The sequence below is a fragment of the Watersipora subatra genome, chromosome 1, assembly GCF_963576615.1.
Source record: "Watersipora subatra chromosome 1, tzWatSuba1.1, whole genome shotgun sequence".
Taxonomy (NCBI): domain Eukaryota; kingdom Metazoa; phylum Bryozoa; class Gymnolaemata; order Cheilostomatida; family Watersiporidae; genus Watersipora; species Watersipora subatra.
This window is the reverse complement of record NC_088708.1, coordinates 59,841,658-59,860,013: the sequence shown is the minus strand read 5'-3', so window position 1 is coordinate 59,860,013 and position 18,356 is coordinate 59,841,658. Positions and strand designations below refer to the sequence as shown.

Here is an 18,356-nt window from a genome sequence, read left to right as displayed (position 1 = left end):
TAATAAATAAGACTTGCGGGTAAAATGTCTGTATTTTATCGTATCGTGTCTAAACACCAACTGTCCTTCATAAAATTCGGGCCTCTCTTACGTATATACTACCAATCACGGGTAAAACTTGCCCGGACACGGAGAAACGAACGAAAGGCCGTGTCGACTATAGTCCGTGTTCGGTTAACAATGACGTTTTGTTAGCTCAATATAAGAATATACATGTGCATGTATACAGTAATTAATATAATTTCATGAGTACAATTTAAATATAATTTACATACTACAGTTAATACACAAACAACACTTAACATTAATGAAACGATAAGAATGAAAGTGTTATCGTGTGTTCTTTTAGTTGCGGTATTTCTTTGTAGAGCGATGGCTATCGGTTTCATTACATCAAAAAGTAAGAACTATTCTATAGATGGTAAAAATATACATGTACAAAGCAATATGCTTATAATAATTATGATCAATCAAGCTCAAAATTCTTAGAATATATAACTTTGGTATTTTAGAGCTGTTTGTGTCACTTTTGTTTACAAAAACTACATGCATATCACTATTAAAATGTTGTATTTAAATCGTTTACACTAGGTGAAAATTCAATTTAAAAATAGTTTTATTAATTTTATATATACCAAGTAGCTAGTACTTGTGTAGTGAAATCATCACCAAATGCTCATTATTTTACTGTCTCGTGTCTCGAGTCTCGAATTTTTACAAGACAGTGTCTCGAGTCTCGTCTCGAACTTAAAAAACCTGTCTCGTTCCACCTCTAATGCAAATACTTTTAATCCTTATGACAGAGAAGTTTAGAAAATGCAGACTCAAACTTGAAGGCATTTAAACATATCTGTATAAGTAATAATTTAAACCTACACTACCACAAATACGCTATATAAACATAACCTCACACACACATGCACGCACACACGCTCTGTTCTGTATTACTTAACTCTGTGTTAAGGATTGAGTGATAATTATAATACAATTCATAACTAAGAGCTCTGGCTACAACTACTAATATAGTTATGTGGGTAGGTAGGGTAAATTATTAGGAGTTATCTAGCTCTGCGTTAATGATTAGGAGCTATCTAATTCTGTGTTAAGGTCTGGGTGATGATAATAATACAGATCATAACTAATAGCTCTGGCTACAACTAGTAATATAGTTATGTGGGTAGGTAGGGTAGATGATTAGGAGTTATCTAACTCTCCGTTAATGATTCAGAGTTATCTAACTCAATGGGGAATATTGATTTACTCAACATACTCTTACAATTTGAATTAATGTTTTTCAACTTACTCGTTTTAACTCCTTCTGTTTCCTAATAAGGAGAGTTTGAGTTCTTGAGATTATGTTAGGCTGAAGGTTGGCCAGCTGGTGTTCCATCAGTTCTATAAAAATATCTTCATCAACGTCTTGGTCTAAAATTGATATAAAAAATTAAATGATATATTATGGTTGAATATGTGAGCAATTTCTTCATAGTGGTTCAGTTGTTTCTGTGAGGTTAAATATTTTATTATATGTTTTAAACAACAGCTAATATATATTAAATTATAAAAGATTTGGGATTGTGAATAGTCTTAAAAATCTCAATACAGCCACCATTACTCTTGCTCCAAGGGGTATGCGTGTGTTCTATCATTTTTGTGTGATATCCAATGATGTAGTTCTCACGAATTTTAACATTGCTTAGTGACAGAAATATTAGTATGACATTTATGATAATTTTTTGGCTAAATAGTGCCATGTTGTATGTTATACAAACTCACCACGACAGGCTTTCACAATTGATTATCCAAATGACTGCAGAAAGTGTGATGGCACAGATGACACAAGCTCTTCATGGTTACTTGCTTCAATATTGTCTATGTCGTCACTACGATATATTTGGTAATTATCTGAATAGTTGTCCATTGTGTTGTGTATCCTACTAGGTGATCGCTTTAATAGTATCAAGTGCAAAATGACCATTGCCAGCTTTAATTCTACAAGGATGATTTGAAAATGCCTCCCTCGTTTTTATTGGTCAATGCGATGAATAGGCTGCCCAGCCCCTGAGCTGCTTATCATCATCATAGATATTTGGCATTTATAGCTGTAAAGCAAAACATGGCCAATTGGCATGTATTGACCAAAAATACTGTGAATAATAGTTAACCATGGAATGCAATGATTTTAGTTTGTATTTTTAAGCTAGGAATACAGAGAATTTTAAAAACCCCAAGATGGCAACATAAGTAAAAAAAAGCCATAATGGATATGAGTTAGTCTAGGTAGGCTCTCTTGGAGAGGGAAAGAGCCGTGCCTCTACCCCACCACGCAATATGTGTAGTGTAGCTATTTGGTTTGACTTGAAAACAAATAGCTTATCTTATACTGAATATTGTATTATGGATACATTAATCTTTTCAGTTGGGTTGAGTATCAGATAGATGTTGCAACAGTAGCGAAGATGTGCGGTGTCAGGAATGCATTACTATCATGGCTTTTCCTATTATTACCACGTAAATCAAATTTTGTGTATACATAGCACCAATAAGCAGCGAAACCGACATCTATATGATACTGTGTATAAATGCCAGCTCATGGCAAACCATGGCCACCCCCTTGGCTCACATATAACTACCTCAACTCCATGCTTTAAGCAACACTTACAAAAGTCAAATAATCATACAGATTACAGATTTTCTGAGTACTACAAATGACGATGTAACTTAATAGGAAAAATCAATCTTCACTCAGTAAAATAAAATACACTAAAGGTTTTATGTATCAGATTAAGTGAAAACAATTGCCAGATCATTGCTCCCAACCAAAGGTTTTGCTGGTATTAAGTGTATTTTATCGATATCAGGCAAGGCAAAAAATCCTAAATAAGTGTAATGTAGTAATTTAAAGTAGTATTTCATCCTTTTAGCTCTACTAGAAAGCTTACAGATGGCTCAACTGATACTATACTATTCACATATATTCGACTCCACAAACTACATTTTGTTTGTTGAATTAGGAAAGTGGAATTAGGAGATTTGAGTCAGACAATGCCCATCGAACGGGTTGTTTGAAGCCATCCATAGACCTATTAACTATACTCATAGATATATATACCATAGGTATATCATAGGTATATATATATCTATGACTATACTAGACTGGGCAATGCGAAGCCAAGGTGTCCTACATAAATAGCCACATTCTTCGCGACGCAACGTCAACGCTTTGTTCACTTGCAGCTGGTCAGGCAAGCGAGTCATCATTGTTTACATTGAAAGAATGGGCGGGACAGCTTTGTTGCTACATGTAATTTGACATAACTACTAAAATACACAAGATATTGGTTTAAAATTTTAGATGCAAAGCTTATACACTATGCATTTCCTACCCTGCAAATTTGTAAACATAAAGTTGAATATTTCATATGTAAAGTGCCAGTAAAAATGTATATTGATCTATTCAAAAAATATTGCAAAATTATCAATGTGCCCTATGCTATGGGCTAACATGTCAGATAGCTAGGTGTGGAAACTGATTTCAAATGCATACACACTGGTAAATGGTACACTGATCGCAGTCTGCCATGAATATAAATGTTGGGTCTTAGGTGTTATGCAAACAGCATCAGAATCGTAGAAAACAAACGATAAATGGTACACTTTTCTAGACATATTGTGAAAGGCTACACATGACTAAAGACGGCCAGTCGGCTGAGCTTTGATCTAAGATTACTCTTGTTAGCTGCTACCTTTGTAGCCTCATGGTGAATCCTAATTCTGACATATCTGGATGTGGTAGTTTTAACTAACGTTGTGCTGCGACTTGAGCATGGAAATTCCTGATGCAAATTGCTTTGTAAAACCAATAAAAGAGTCTTAGTGACTACCAGCTTGTGTATGTCTGCAGTGATTCCTTGTACGTCGACACACTGCCGTATGATATGTTCTGAGCCTAGACATATCTTTGTGATGACAGGATGAGGTGTAAACAGACCACATCCTATCTTTTACACTGATTAGTGTCGCATCCTCCCTGGTGCGTAAATTTGGACAGGAGGCTATAAAGCTGGTGCAGTCATTGCAGTTGAGTTTTAAGCTCCGTACCACATAACCTGCTAAATAAATATCATATGCTAATATTATTATAAAAAGTATATGTATCAACCGTAAAATAAATTTAACTACATCTCACTGATTTGCTGCAGTATTATTTCAAGCCACTCTGCTACCTGTATATCTGTTCTATACACTAACAATAAGTGAAAGTAGCTAATACCAAAATACATGTACATACCTAAACCATGTATCATGTTTTTGAGGACAGTGTTTCTATATGATCCTGTCCAAGCTTGTACGGAAGTAGATACTTGGCCTCGCGAAATGTTTGAAAAATTTAATTCCCTATTCCAAGGTACGAGATACGGTTATGTAGAGGGTCGGGAATGATCTCTTCAGATTGCTTGGCAGCTGTTGGCTCTTCATAGCAAAGTGAAGGTTCCAGGACTGGCTCATCTTGGTCTGCTGGAGATGATTTAGATCAGGGGTCTCAAACTCAAATTGCTCCGAGGGCCAAGTGATGACTTCTAAAGTATCTCGAGGGCCGCATAGCCAGAAATTGTTTAAAATTATAAAAAGTTAATAAACAAGACAACATAATAAGAACGTAGTGCTTTACAAACTTTCTAAAATCCATTTATTGCAAATGCAATGTAGTCAATTTAAGTACCGTATTTGGCGTATCTGTATTTGGTTAACTTAGGTTTCAGTCACTTTCTGTACTGACTGCTGACCTGGCAGCATTTTGCGTCAACAAGGGCATCAATATTAGGCTTGATTTTATGAGAAGAAACCAATCTCAGTGTTGCTTGCAAATGTTCATTAGTGAGCTGTGACCTCAGTACAGACTTGTTAACTTTCATGGATGAGAAAAATTGTTCACATGCAAACGTACTGCCAAACATTGCAAGAATCCTTGCAGTAGCAGAGAGTAACCTTGGAAATCTTTCTCGTGAAAGAAATGTGTAGAATTCGGGTATCCCTAATTCTGCATATTTTTGCTTCAAGATAGTATCACACTGGAGTTCCACCAACTCCATTTGCAATTCCTCTGCAATAGTGTCAATTTCTACAGCAAATGGCGTCTGCAAAACGCACATCAAACTGTTGAAATAACTCAGACATCAAATCTGCATATTCTTTCAAGCATTTGGTCTCAACTTTGCCTAAGGAATTCAGAGTTGAGAAATGGGCCAAATTGCCCTCACCAAGTTGCTTCATCCACAAACGTAGTTTAACTCTGAAGGATTTCACACTGTCGTACATCTGTGTAATAATCTGTTGTTTACCTTGAAGCTTAATGTTCAGTGTATTCAAGTGATCCGTAATATCAGTTAGAAAAGCAAGGTTGCATTGAAATGTAGAATCAGTCAGTAAAGGAACTGCCTTATTTTTCATTGTCATGAATGAAGCGGTTTCATGTCTAAGTGCAAAGAAACGCCTCAAAACTTTTCCACGACTTAGCCATCTTACTTCAGTGTGATAAATAAGTTTACCATACTCAGATTCCATATCTGCAAGAAATGAAGTGAACTGCCTGTAATTCAGCCCCCGAGAACGTATATAGTTGACTGTTTTAACTACTACATCCATCACCTCTTTCATCTGTAGGCTTTTACTACAAAGGGCTTCTTGATGCAAAATGCAGTGTATACTAGTGAAATTGATTCCTGCTGTTTCAAGGCTGTTTAATTTGTTTTTCACCAATCCAACAACACCTACATTTTGAGAACACATTGACGGTGCACCATCTGTGGCCAAAGATACAAGTTTATCCCATGGCAAGTTATACTTCTCAATGCATTTTTCCAGGGCTTGAAATAAATCACGTCCAGTTGTAGTACCCTTCAATGGTAATAGTTCCAGGAATTCTTCTGTCACATTTAAATTGCGGTCCACACATCTGATAAACACAGCACATTGTGCGGTATCTGAAGCATCTGTGCTCTCGTTGAGAGAAATTGAAAATGCTTCAAAGTCCATAGCTGTCTCAGTTAATTGCATCTCCACATTTGCTGCTAAATCTGTAATCCTGCTGGCTACTGTATTGACTGACAAGCTTATGCCTTCAAACAGTTTCTTTTGATTCGGACATAAAATGTTACTTGCAGTTAAAAGACATTCACTATGTTTCCATGACTCGCATAATCCGCATGTTTCACATAATTCGAACGATCTGCAAGTTGAGTTCCTTAGCAATTGAGCGTTTCAATGAACACCTGGCGATGCGGATTTAACACCAGTACTTGACCCCGTAGGTCAAGTATTAGCCTAATTAATGACTCTATAAATAGCTAAACAGTCTTGTCAAGCTTAGCTTAGTAGCGATCGCTCGTAACGTTGGCGCATTGAGACTGCTAAAATCGAAATAAAAACGACTGAAGCGTGAAAATGTTTTTAACGTAATAGCCAACGATAATCTAATGCGCATCAATCGCAATTACCGTTTCCATGATTCGCAAACACGATGGATTCGATGTTTTGTGGATCGCAAAACTTGCTTAGCTTGCGAATTTATGCGGATAGCTTGCGGATTTATGCCGTTTCCATGACGTGGATAACTTGCGGATTGGCTCTAATTTGCGAATTATGCGGGTCATGGAAACGCAGTGATTCTTTTATAAAAGAACCCTCTGTAAAGGGTCGTGATGACTTCGCTATCATCTCACTTAATGCAAAACTTACTCTCACATAATCCTTGTTGGACTGGTTAATTTTGGTGAAGAAACTTCTTTGTTTGCATAATGCTGATTTAAGTTGAATAACTTTATCCTGTCTGACTTTGCCGGTGTACCTACGCGTCATATTTCACACGGTGCATTGTTTCGTAGTGTCGACGCACATTGAACTCCTTCGGAACCGCTATCGTTTGCTGACAAACGAGACAATGAATTTTATCGCTGACTTCAGTCACAAAATATAAATCCTCCCATCTGACTTGAAAAACTCTCTTTTCATCTGCGAGTTTTCTTTTTTTCGAAACAGAAGACATGGGCACTGGTTTTAAAAAAATATAGTAAAATCAAATTTATACAATGCAATCAACAGTGAGCGATAATAAACCGGATGTATGCTTTGAGCGCTACACGGAAATAAGTAGGTAAGATTTTCTCCTGGTTAAGATGGCGCTTTTGCAAAAGTTCAAACACCGACAATAGAAATGTGTCGCGGGCCGCATGAAATGCCTTTGCGGGCCGCATGCGGCCTGCGTGTTTGAGACCCCTGATTTAGATAGTGTTGGTCGGCATAACAGTCGTCTATGCTTTGGTTGAGTCGGTTGTAAATATTTTGGCAGAGAATCAAATACCCTTGGTACAGCAGTAGGCTTTAGTATGGCAGCCATCATCATACCAGGAGGTCTGCAGGAGATCACTGCCGAGCGCAGAGTATTTGGAAGGCATCCAGTCCTTACGTTTCACGGTGTCTATCCACTTGTTACTTATGTCTAGGTATTTTTCTTCCGATGGAAAGGTGTGGAAACTGAGTTAACTGTCTTTTGCTGGAGTATTAGAACAACCAAATGCACAGCAAAATTTTTTACTCTTCTTGTCCTGCAAAATAATCAGTAAATAATTGCATTCTTATGAGACCATCATAAAGTAAAAATCTTTTCGTTGGGTTTAGCTACACTTCTAAATATAGCACAGCCATCACCATACTCATTTACTAGCTTATGTCCACCTGTCATGGTGATGAAAAACTTCATGAAATGGGCAACACTTCGTCTACTTCGCGGTTGGCACCTGTTTGTGCGAAGCAACTTTTCAAATATTAGTGCCAGCAATGAACTTTAAGAAAACATTTTGGAAAAAACTATTATTTGTATGCATATCTCAGAAAAATCCGCAAGATTTCTTGCTCTTCATATCTAGGTACCTTTCACAACCACACTTGAAAACAATTGGAGTAAAATTTACCTTCGAATCATTTCCATTGCTGGTAGTTGCTCCACTCTCCATGGCTTCCTACTTAAAACTATGGCCTGGACTAGGCAAAGTGAACAAAGCAACAAAGTGAACATGAACCTATTTTCTGATGCTGTTTGCATAACACCTAAGACCCAACATTTATATTCATGGCAGACTGCGATCAGTGTACCATTTATCAGTGTGTATGCATTTGAAATCAGTTTCTACACCTTGCTATCTGACATGTTAGCCCATAGCACAGGGCAACATTGATAATTTTGCAATATTTTTTGAATAGATCAATGTACATTTTTACTGGCACTTTACATATGAAATATTCAACTTTATGTTTACAAATTTGCAGGGTAGGAAATGCATAGTGTATAAGCTTTGCATCTAAAATTTTAAACCAATATCTTTTGTACTTTAGTAGTTATGTCAAATTACATGTAGCAACAAAGCTGTCTCCTTCATTCTTTCAATGTAAACAATGATGACTCGCTTGCCTGACCAGCTGCAAGTGAACAAAGCGTTGACGTTGCGTCGCGAGGAATGTGGCTATTTAAGTAGGACACAATGCTGAGCCGTGATGCATCGGATTGGCCAGTCTAGTATAGTTAATAGGTCTATGTATGGCATACATTAAAGCAAATCTTGAAATTATGTCACCTCTACTGCTAGGAGGGCGCAACTCTAGAGGAAAATTGTCAATGTTTCAAAGGGTCCCATCAGAATACTTATAAATAAAAATAATTACAGAAATATACTAAAAATATAATATTTCACACTCACTGTTTCTCTTTACAGTTCATGAGGAGATGACAATGTAACTTTAGAGGTTTTGATGACAAGGCATATGGCACAATATTAAACATTGATAATCAAAAACGCTTCTATAAGCAGATCATGAAATCTGATATAATGACAGGTTTAGTAGCAACGGATGAAGCAGAATCAACGAGTACAGAAAACTGTGTAATGAATTAAACAGTTTTTGCAAGGGTACAGTAAAAGTACAAAAACTATCATGGTACAATTTTTATATCATACTATTGTAGAGCAAAAGCATTACAGACCTCATAAGCTTTCTGCATATCTTACATAGGTTTGGTGGTTTAAAAAGGCTGTAATGACACATTTCGGCAAGGTTCATACTACTTGGTAGTTATATCAGATTTTATGAACCCACAACTACTTGTATTGTGTAGGAATGCGCACATCTCCCTTCACCTGTGAAGGCTCAGTAAAGGCATAAAAACCAGGTTATGAAATTGTATGAGCTATCTGCCCATCAGTAATAAGTTATTAGAAAAGCTGGCCATATAAGGATAGTGAGCTTTAATAGTCTGTCATAATACCTGAATGTAGTTAGCGTTGATATAATCTGTGTCTGAGTCATTGGCTATAGTCAGCTTTACTCTAGTAGTGTCAGCTGTAACACATGGCAATAAATTGATGTTTTACCATGTCAGAGATAGAGTCCTGAGTGACTAAACACTTCAAAACAAATAGAGAAGGTGAATATGAAAAGAGTTCTCATAGAATTTCAGCTTAGTATTATAGATTACCCAAGTACGTATATATACAGTCCAACCTCTACTAATGATTACCTCAACATATGAAGTCTCCAACATATGATGTAAAATATGAGCAAACATGCGTATGTGGTTCCATACCAGCAGTAATTCCAACATACAAGTTTCAAAATTCTGGAACTAAAACAATGTCTTAGGGAAAAAAAATTATTAAAAAGTATGGCGTAAAAATATGTAATTAGCAAAAAAGATATATAATTTGTTAAAACTTGACCAAGTTTAATTTAGAATAGAGTACACAGAATATTTAGCTCTAAAGTCACATATCATTGAGAAATAACCTCTGTTTGCATATCTCTAAGGTAAAGTAACAAAGAAAACATATCAATTTAATTTTAGATACGGCTTTTGTTTTACTGTGATGTGTAACTACCTGCAGTATTTATTAAGGTGTTGTAAATGATCTCTGAGCCGTGAAATAACATTGTGTAGAGGTTGAACTGCGTGCTATAAGATGAAAGTAGTGAGAGGAAAAGAATGGCAATTCAGTTGTTCAACAAACATAAAAACTCAAACAGACCTTTGACATGAAAAGCATACAAGCATTGCATCAAAAAACATTGTCTCTTTCTACATCAAAGTATTCTACATCAAGACTACTAAACACTCTTCGCACATTCATGACAGGTGGCAGATGGGGATCCCACTTATCTAACAACGATGCCAGGGTGCTAAATGCAAAACATGCAACTTTTTTACTTTTTTTAGCCAACAAAAGTCTCAAGGTATCTCACATTTGGAAACAGTGTAGATGCACTGGAACCTGGAAATTATTGGCTATGCAGCTCCCAAACCATTAAAAATCACTTAGCAAAATGATGTTATAACATCTTAACATCCTATGCAACAAAACAATTAAAAGTAAACATCATAAAAATAAATTGTGCTACATATCAATTTGTAATTTGTGGGCTAGCTGTAGCCACACAAATTGTTCTTACAGAATTTTAGCGATCATTCGCTATGAGGTTTGATGTGAACACAAGTTGGTGAGCGTCATGCCACAGAGATTTGCTGTGCAGTATAGGGCCGTGATATGCTGATAGGCAATCGTACTTGAGAAACATGGAATGACAAGTAACGAATGCTAGTATAACGGATGTCAGTCGGCCTTCAACTTGGACCAGTATAAGGAACCCCGACCAACCCTCGACTTTGGTCCAGCCAAACCGAGAGAAGGCCCAACCAGCCAAAAATCGGCCAGAGGAAAGGTGACCAGCCAGTCCCATTTGAGCCAGAGGGTGGGCTTAAGGTTATAAAAAGGCTTGCAAGATCCTCACTCCTGGTGCTATCTAAGAAGCACTCAAGCCAGACTGAGTTGATTGTACCATACTCTACATTATATTTTATTATTATACAAGTTGAATATATGTGCTCATTACATCTCAAAGTGGCTGGTTCTCTTAGTGTGGAGGAGTGAAGGGTCACACGAGATCCTTTACATTAGTGCTATGGTTATTCTGACACACAAGCCCCGAGATATAAAACACGTTTTCACATTTAACTGGTTAATAGCGATGAGTAGATCAGTATAAACCATATTATAGACATGCCAGTAGTGGGACAACTAACAATAATGTTGGTTAGGCTAATATCTAGTCTTAAAACCAACAACAACTGTGGTCTGCATTAGTATTTTATTTCAAGTGATTCACCCGAGTGGGAGTGTCCAAAAAAATCGACGAAAAGTCGGAGTTTACAACTAGTGACAACCAACTGGTGCAATAAACCTACTAAACACTCAGACATTAGAAAATTCCATTTAACTATAGAGAGATAATACACAAATAGAAAAAACTTCACATGCTACACAGCCCAGCGTTATTACTAGTCAATTTGCTAGAAACAAAAGTAAAACAGGAATAAATTCGACCAGATAAATAATAGACTGAACATGACCTCAAGGATGAATTTATACAGAATTTTAACAGATTTTTTTCAAAAAGTATCGGTATTTTTCTATCATTCGCAGTTGTTTTTTTATGTTTGAGGTGATCTGACTGGCAGGATGTTTCAAGATTAAAATCGACAAAACTTGATCACAATTCAAACGCTTGAGAGAAAAATCCGTGTGAAATAATGTCACTACTTGCTATCATCACGATAGTTAATATTGGCTATTGCATTCATGTTGCAGCATTATGAGTCTCTATTCTGTCGGTCTCTTTACAACTATAGACATCATTATCACACCTTCACTTCATCTGAGGGTTCAAACCGTGATTAAGTTTTATCTGTTTTAATCTTAAAATATCCTAGCAATCAGACCAACTCAAACATCAGAAACAATCACAAATGATATAAAGATACTGATATGTTCTGATGAGATTTACTAAAACTTTGTTAAAGTTTATCTTTGAAATATGAAATAAAATGTGTCAGCTTGAATAAACTTCAAGTTTTGAAAAATTGGTGTTGAAAAGTTTCAGCTGAGCAGATATATAAACTATTACATTCTGAATAAATACACTGTCATGAATAGACATTCAAATGAACCCAGAACAAGAACATCACATAGCAGGATAACAGAATATCTAAGATAAAATCATGAGCCTATTAAAACTAATAGTACAGGGAAGGTCACTGCAAATAGAAATAACAAAGAAGGTATAGGAAGAGATGGGACTGATATTGAAAGTAAAACTAGAGAGAGTAAAAAGATATAAAAGTAGTCATGGAGGAGAGAGATATCAGCATTACTAAATGAAGTGTGACAGTCACACATAACAGAATATAATGGTTAACTAATATGTTGCACCATTGAACCAAGCATGAGTAAACTCAACAGAATTATATGCAAGTCTGTAACAGTAAGGGTAAGTTCTAAGTTCAAGATGAGAAGTAACATAAAATATGATATACACAGCGGGGAAAGCCATGGTGACAAGTGTCATGGGTTCAAGTGATGCTATATGATGTCACACATATACATGTTTAGTAATCGAAGAGGATATGGAGAAATATGGACTCACATGCCATGATGTCTTTAAATCGATTCTTTTTTGCATTCTCAGTCTTTTTCCCATCGTTACAGGCCATCTTTGGATGGCCTATTTGCTAAAAGAAAAAACCTGTGTTAATCCGGTACTTGGGCTAAAAAAAACTTAAGAATAACCTATAAATATCAATTGGGCAAAACTCTCTTTGTAACAAAAACGTATTCGACCAGATTTGATTATAAGCTACTGAGTTAAATTGGCATTAGAAGGGTATAGTAAATGTATTTAATAAGTTCTTTTGTTGTCTAGATAGAAATAATTTTGAGTTACACTCATCTGTGAACCTCAAGTACACTTGAAGCGACATTTAAAATCTGATATTAACATGGCAGGTGTCAATTAATCTTTATTATCATGTTGAGGTATATTTGAAAACTTTGTCTAAAAGTCCCACACGGCTTACTGAATATTCATCCTTAAACGGGGAATCAGGGTTGTCTTCCTTAGCCTGCTGAACAATCAGGTGAAGTTCAGAGACAAGGATAGGAGGGGTATTGGGAGTCCCTAAACCAACATTGGCATAGAGATTCTTATCCTCATTAGTATGAAGTAAAGGTTCAGCAGCTTCTTCTTCAATGTGACGGGACCGCCTCATAGCTGTAAAACAGTGCAATCAAAAAACATTCCAAGTTCCATATATCAAGGTGGTCATCCGCTATATCATACCCATAAAAGTTCTTTGAGAGCTCAAAAATATATCGTTCAAAACAATACTATTATAATCGCTTTGTTTTACAGCTAAGTGGTGTTGAGTATTTCTGTATTCACAATACAGATATCTCCAGAGTCAGTTATTTTGGCAAGTGATATTTCGAATAAAGGCTATGATTGAATACCGCTAACACACATTTGTGCGCCATTTTGACTAAAAAGAATAACTCTAAACAAGATTAAGATTTTGTTAACACTCTGAATTTTGAACAAACAAAAGAGTAACCCTTTACACAGGTCTTATCTATTGCTTTACCATTACCACAGTGCAGAAAACACCGAGTTACCACAAATTATGATAGTTATTTACTCAGTCAGATACTGCATCATTGCCAGAAGTAAATAAAAGATAAAAGACAAATGACAAAAATTCTTCAGTGAAACTAATTATATAAATAACAGGTAACAACAGGTAATAATAGAAACTCAGCACTTACCATTGGCAGAGCTCATTTCTAGGCCAGTATGTTGTGCCCCAACTGCTTTTTCACTTCCTTTCCTAATATAATATAAAACAATCAAAGTTTGATAATTACAGCTAGTTGGTTAAATAAATATAATAATAATAGATTGACGTTAATGAGGGTTGCATTATAGTTTGAATGCATCACAAATTTTGCCAACATCACATGCGCATCATGTTTATGTACAGCAGCGCTGACATACAGTGCCTATTGTGTAATACCATCAGATACACAGCAGCGCTGACATACAGTGCCCATTGTGTAATACCATCAGATACACAGCGGCGCTGACATACAGTGCCTATTGTGTAATACCATCAGAAACACAGCAGCGCTGACACACAGTGCCTATTGTGTAATACCATCAGATACACAGCAGCGCTGACACACAGTGCCTATTGTGTAATACCATCAGATACACAGCAGCGCTGACATACAGTGCCTATTGTGTTATACCCTACAGGATGAAAATATTTGTTGGTTATAAAAATTCGCGATTTCGCGAACAGGCAACTCCGTGAATTATAAAATTCCGTGAATAATTAGTTCTATTTTTAATCACAAGGGAGAATAACTACTGCATCAAATTAAAAACTAGCCGCTAGGCTGGTTTTCAATATAAATACTAAACGTAGTTGAGTTTCAAAACATTTTTAAAATCATTGCCTGGGCTTTGAGCTAACACCATTGCCAATGCATCACATTTCTTTACAAAATTATTCAAGGTTGTCACAAGATATGCAGAATGGCGCCATCGCAAAAATAGCCACTAGGCAGATGTACTAAACGTAGCCGAGTTCCAAAACTTCTTTAAAATCATCGCCGGGCTTCGAGTTTTATTGCCATTGCATCAAACTTTACAAAATTATTCAAGGTTTTCACAAGTTATTCGGCATGGCTTCGTCATCGCAAAAAATCTCTCCTAGTTTTTTTTACATTGAAATCAACTCCATCAATCTCTAATACCAAAGTTGAGGACGATCATGATTCTGATCTGGACATTATGGTATGTATTTGCTTTGCAGTGCAGATACGTTTTTCCATAATTAACTGCATTAGTTAATTCTTTTGTTTAAAAACTGATCGCTTTCATTAAATACTTCAGCTATTGTTTTTGTACTTCCTTAACACTTATTAATATTTTTCTTTTTTGTGTTTACTGCAGATTGACAATGAAACAACCTACTCCGATTACGAAAACTAGAGACAAGTAGTAATATTCACCGTGGCAGAAATATTGGCAGAGAAGCAACCAGTCAACTTAGACCCATTCACCGACAACAACTCCTTGATATCGCTGCAGCAAACATGATTAAATTATATATTTTATTTCATGTATAGATATATTATAATTTATTACAAACTTGAGTGTACAAATAAAATGTTTAAACTACAAATACAATTTTACAAACGATGGAGTAAATATAAACAGTTTAGTCTATATGGCGGTTGTCTCGAGCAATAAAATTAAACTGATACTCTTGATGAGTGAATACTAGCGTGTAATGGTGCTCTCTGACTAGTTATTTTGGTAATAGTATCTCTATATCGCTGTCACTGTCTTGGGTAGATGTTAAAGGCAATTCTCTCACTACTACGTGGCTGGTAAGTCAGTTATCATCAGAAATCTCCTCGTAGCTTACTATTGCAAAGTTCTGCTGGTTGGCCAAAAGTTTGTGATTGTAAAGGCGCTCTTGTTCCTTTTTTAAAACAGATATATTCTCCTCGTTAGCAGCTGCGGTCACTTCAATTTCAAGACATCCCTGAATGATTGGTGATCTTCTAGGAATAACATTCACAACCCTTGCAGTCATTGTACCTCCGGATATGATGAAAAAGTTGCTTACTATACTTATTTCACGGGGTAGATGACCAACCGTTGCGCAGTCTGCGTTTATTAGCTTTACTGCCAATGGTTCGTGTAGATTATTGGGCTCTTTCTCACACTAAAACGAATAACAAAGCGGTAGGGATGGAAAAAATAAATATTGCGTTTTACTAAAGTAAAATTCAATTATTAATTTAGTAAATGGTTTAAAAAAAAATCTCATAACTTACCACAAGTTGTTGGCTTATCAAAGGCCTCAAATGCGATGAATATTCGTGAAAACCTCTGGACGCAGCAAAAATTGTTTACTGTAGCTTAGCATGATCGCCTCGCAGTTGTAAGCTAAATATAAACCGGAACACGCGGTGTGCGCATGCGTAGGAATAACTCTATTACTAGCCGCAATAAAGTTAACTTTTCCTAGAGAGTGGCAGTTTTCAGCCGCGAATAAATTCATCCGCGAATATGCATGAAAAGACAATTTTCGCGAAATAAAACTCCGCGAATAAATTTATCCTGTACGGTACCATCAGTTACACAGCAGCGCTGACACACAGTGCCTATTGCGTAATACTATCAGATACACAGCAGCACTGACATATAGTGCTTATTGTGTAATACCATCAGATACACAGTAGCGCTGACATACAGTGCCTATTGTGTAATACCATTAGACACACAGCAGCGCTGACACACAGTGCCTATTGTGTAATACCATCAGATACACAGCAGCGCTGACATACAGTGCCTATTGCATAATACTATCAGATACACAGCAGCGCTGACACACAGTACCTATTGTGTAATACAATCAGATACACAGCAGTGCTGACATACAGTGCCTATTGTGTAATACCATCAGATACACAGCAGCGCTGACATACAGTGCCTATTGTGTAATACCATCAGATACACAGTAGTGCTGACATACAGTGCCTATTGTGTAATACCATCAGATACACAGCAGTGCTGACATACAGTGCCTATTGTGTAATACCATCAGATACACAGCAGCGCTGACATACAGTGCTTATTGTGCAATACCATCAGATACACAGCAACGCTGACACACAGTGCCTATAATTGTGTAATACTATCAGATACACAGCAACACCAGTAGTTCACATAGTTCACAATTCATTTTTGACTTAAGCATAGGCAGTAGGGTGGTCTAATGTAGCATGTAAACAAGTATTACAGCAGCGTGTGAAAACTGGTATACATCTCAAAACTGAATATCAAATGAAGAGTAGAGGAAACTTATCATTTTATATCAGATTAATCAGCCTACCTTGAGCGCTTCCGGAGAAGCAAAACAACTAGAATGACAGCAATAAGTAGAATAATGGCAAAACCTCCGCCTGTGCCTCCAATGAGAACTGCATTTTGAAATGAATTTGCAGGAGAAGCTACTAAAAATTAACAACAAATGATAACAACCTGATAATGATACTTGTTTACATCTAAAGCAAAAACTGGCTTCAGTAAGATCTACTCTCTTGATGCAAACCTCTTAAAGACTGATACAAGAAAAGTTCTAGAAACTGTAAGGAATAGTTGATGCAGCTGTAACACATTTGTGCGCACTGCTGCTGACTGTTGATAGTACAGTATTGCGTATAGTTACCTACACCGAAGGTAAATACCCACCTATTTCAATCTGCCAGTAGGGAGATGTAGCAAAATCAGCTACCTCTTCAGTAACTGGTTTTAATCCAATATAGAACGTATAGTTGCCAAACTGTAAAGGCCTGTTTAAGTAGCTGCCATATGTATTTTTGTCTCCTATTGTGAATATATTGGATAAGCTTGAAAGGGGTAACTCTGCTGTAATGTATGAGTCATTAGTGGTCTCTATGTCAGCACTGCTCAGCTCCCTTTTGACCCTAGATTTCTTCTGAACAGCTATTAACAAACTCTCATATCCTGGAGGTGATTGGAGGTTGAGAGTAGGAGGTTGTGTCGGTAGGGTTAGAGTTACTAGTGTGTCATTAACTACTGGCTTTTGCTCAGAGAAGCTCCACTCAATTGCTAAAATTATAAAATGTCCCGACACCTGATAAAATATGTAAGAGCTCTGTGTACAGTATTTTTACATGGTTATGAAGAACTAACAACAAGAATTAAAGTATGTACATCAGTGCACACTCTAAACCGCTTATGTGTTTTCAGATCATAAAATTTTAACAAGTAAATGTAGCATATTTTGTATGATTATACTGGCTATCATGTGATGAACTGAGTAACAAACTTTTCTTTGGTTAAACAAGACAATAAGACTTGCTTGGCTATATAACATCAACTGGTTCTATTGAAAAGTAAACAATTCAACTCTATTTATGCCTTGAAGAACGATTCTATTGTTAGAAGGTACCTTATCCAGGAGAATGGCCATTATGCATGTGTCATTAGATGGTAACTTTCTACGCACAAGGGCAGGTAAGCATCGAATCTGACAAGCCAGTGTCAAAGCTTGTCCCACCTATGCCTATGATTATGGACCCAAGTTGAGCTTGCCAACGCACTAAATATGTCTGCACCAAAATTTACTTTATCAAAAGTAGTAAAAGGTTTAGAGAAAAGGTGTAGATAAAACAAGATTATACATCTTGTAATGCATATACAATTGTAGTGGAATCCAAGTTTCAAGAAAAAGACCGCTGTCAAAGAACGAACGATGGCAGTTTCATTTTTATTTTTTGATTCATGTTGTATTTTGTTTGACTATAATAGTAGTATATTGATTGAATTTATATTAAATTGTGCTCATAAATTTATATAGATAACATATTTTTAAC

General features: G+C 36.3%; 1 protein-coding gene across 1 annotated transcript in view; it reads right to left on the bottom strand.

Annotated features, from left to right (window-relative positions):
- The window catches only part of LOC137389739 (receptor-type tyrosine-protein phosphatase delta-like), an 86,740-nt gene that overhangs the window by 19,986 nt on the left and 48,398 nt on the right, over nucleotides 1-18,356 (bottom strand). Inside the window, exons 15-22 of the mRNA XM_068075828.1 lie at nucleotides 17,209-17,589; nucleotides 16,850-16,970; nucleotides 13,704-13,765; nucleotides 12,959-13,152; nucleotides 12,529-12,613; nucleotides 9,320-9,393; nucleotides 4,949-5,138; nucleotides 1,304-1,425 (exon numbers count right to left, since the gene is read on the bottom strand). Coding sequence (XP_067931929.1) covers nucleotides 1,304-1,425; nucleotides 4,949-5,138; nucleotides 9,320-9,393; nucleotides 12,529-12,613; nucleotides 12,959-13,152; nucleotides 13,704-13,765; nucleotides 16,850-16,970; nucleotides 17,209-17,589 — 1,229 coding nt within the window. The remainder of the gene's footprint in view (nucleotides 1-1,303; nucleotides 1,426-4,948; nucleotides 5,139-9,319; nucleotides 9,394-12,528; nucleotides 12,614-12,958; nucleotides 13,153-13,703; nucleotides 13,766-16,849; nucleotides 16,971-17,208; nucleotides 17,590-18,356) is intronic.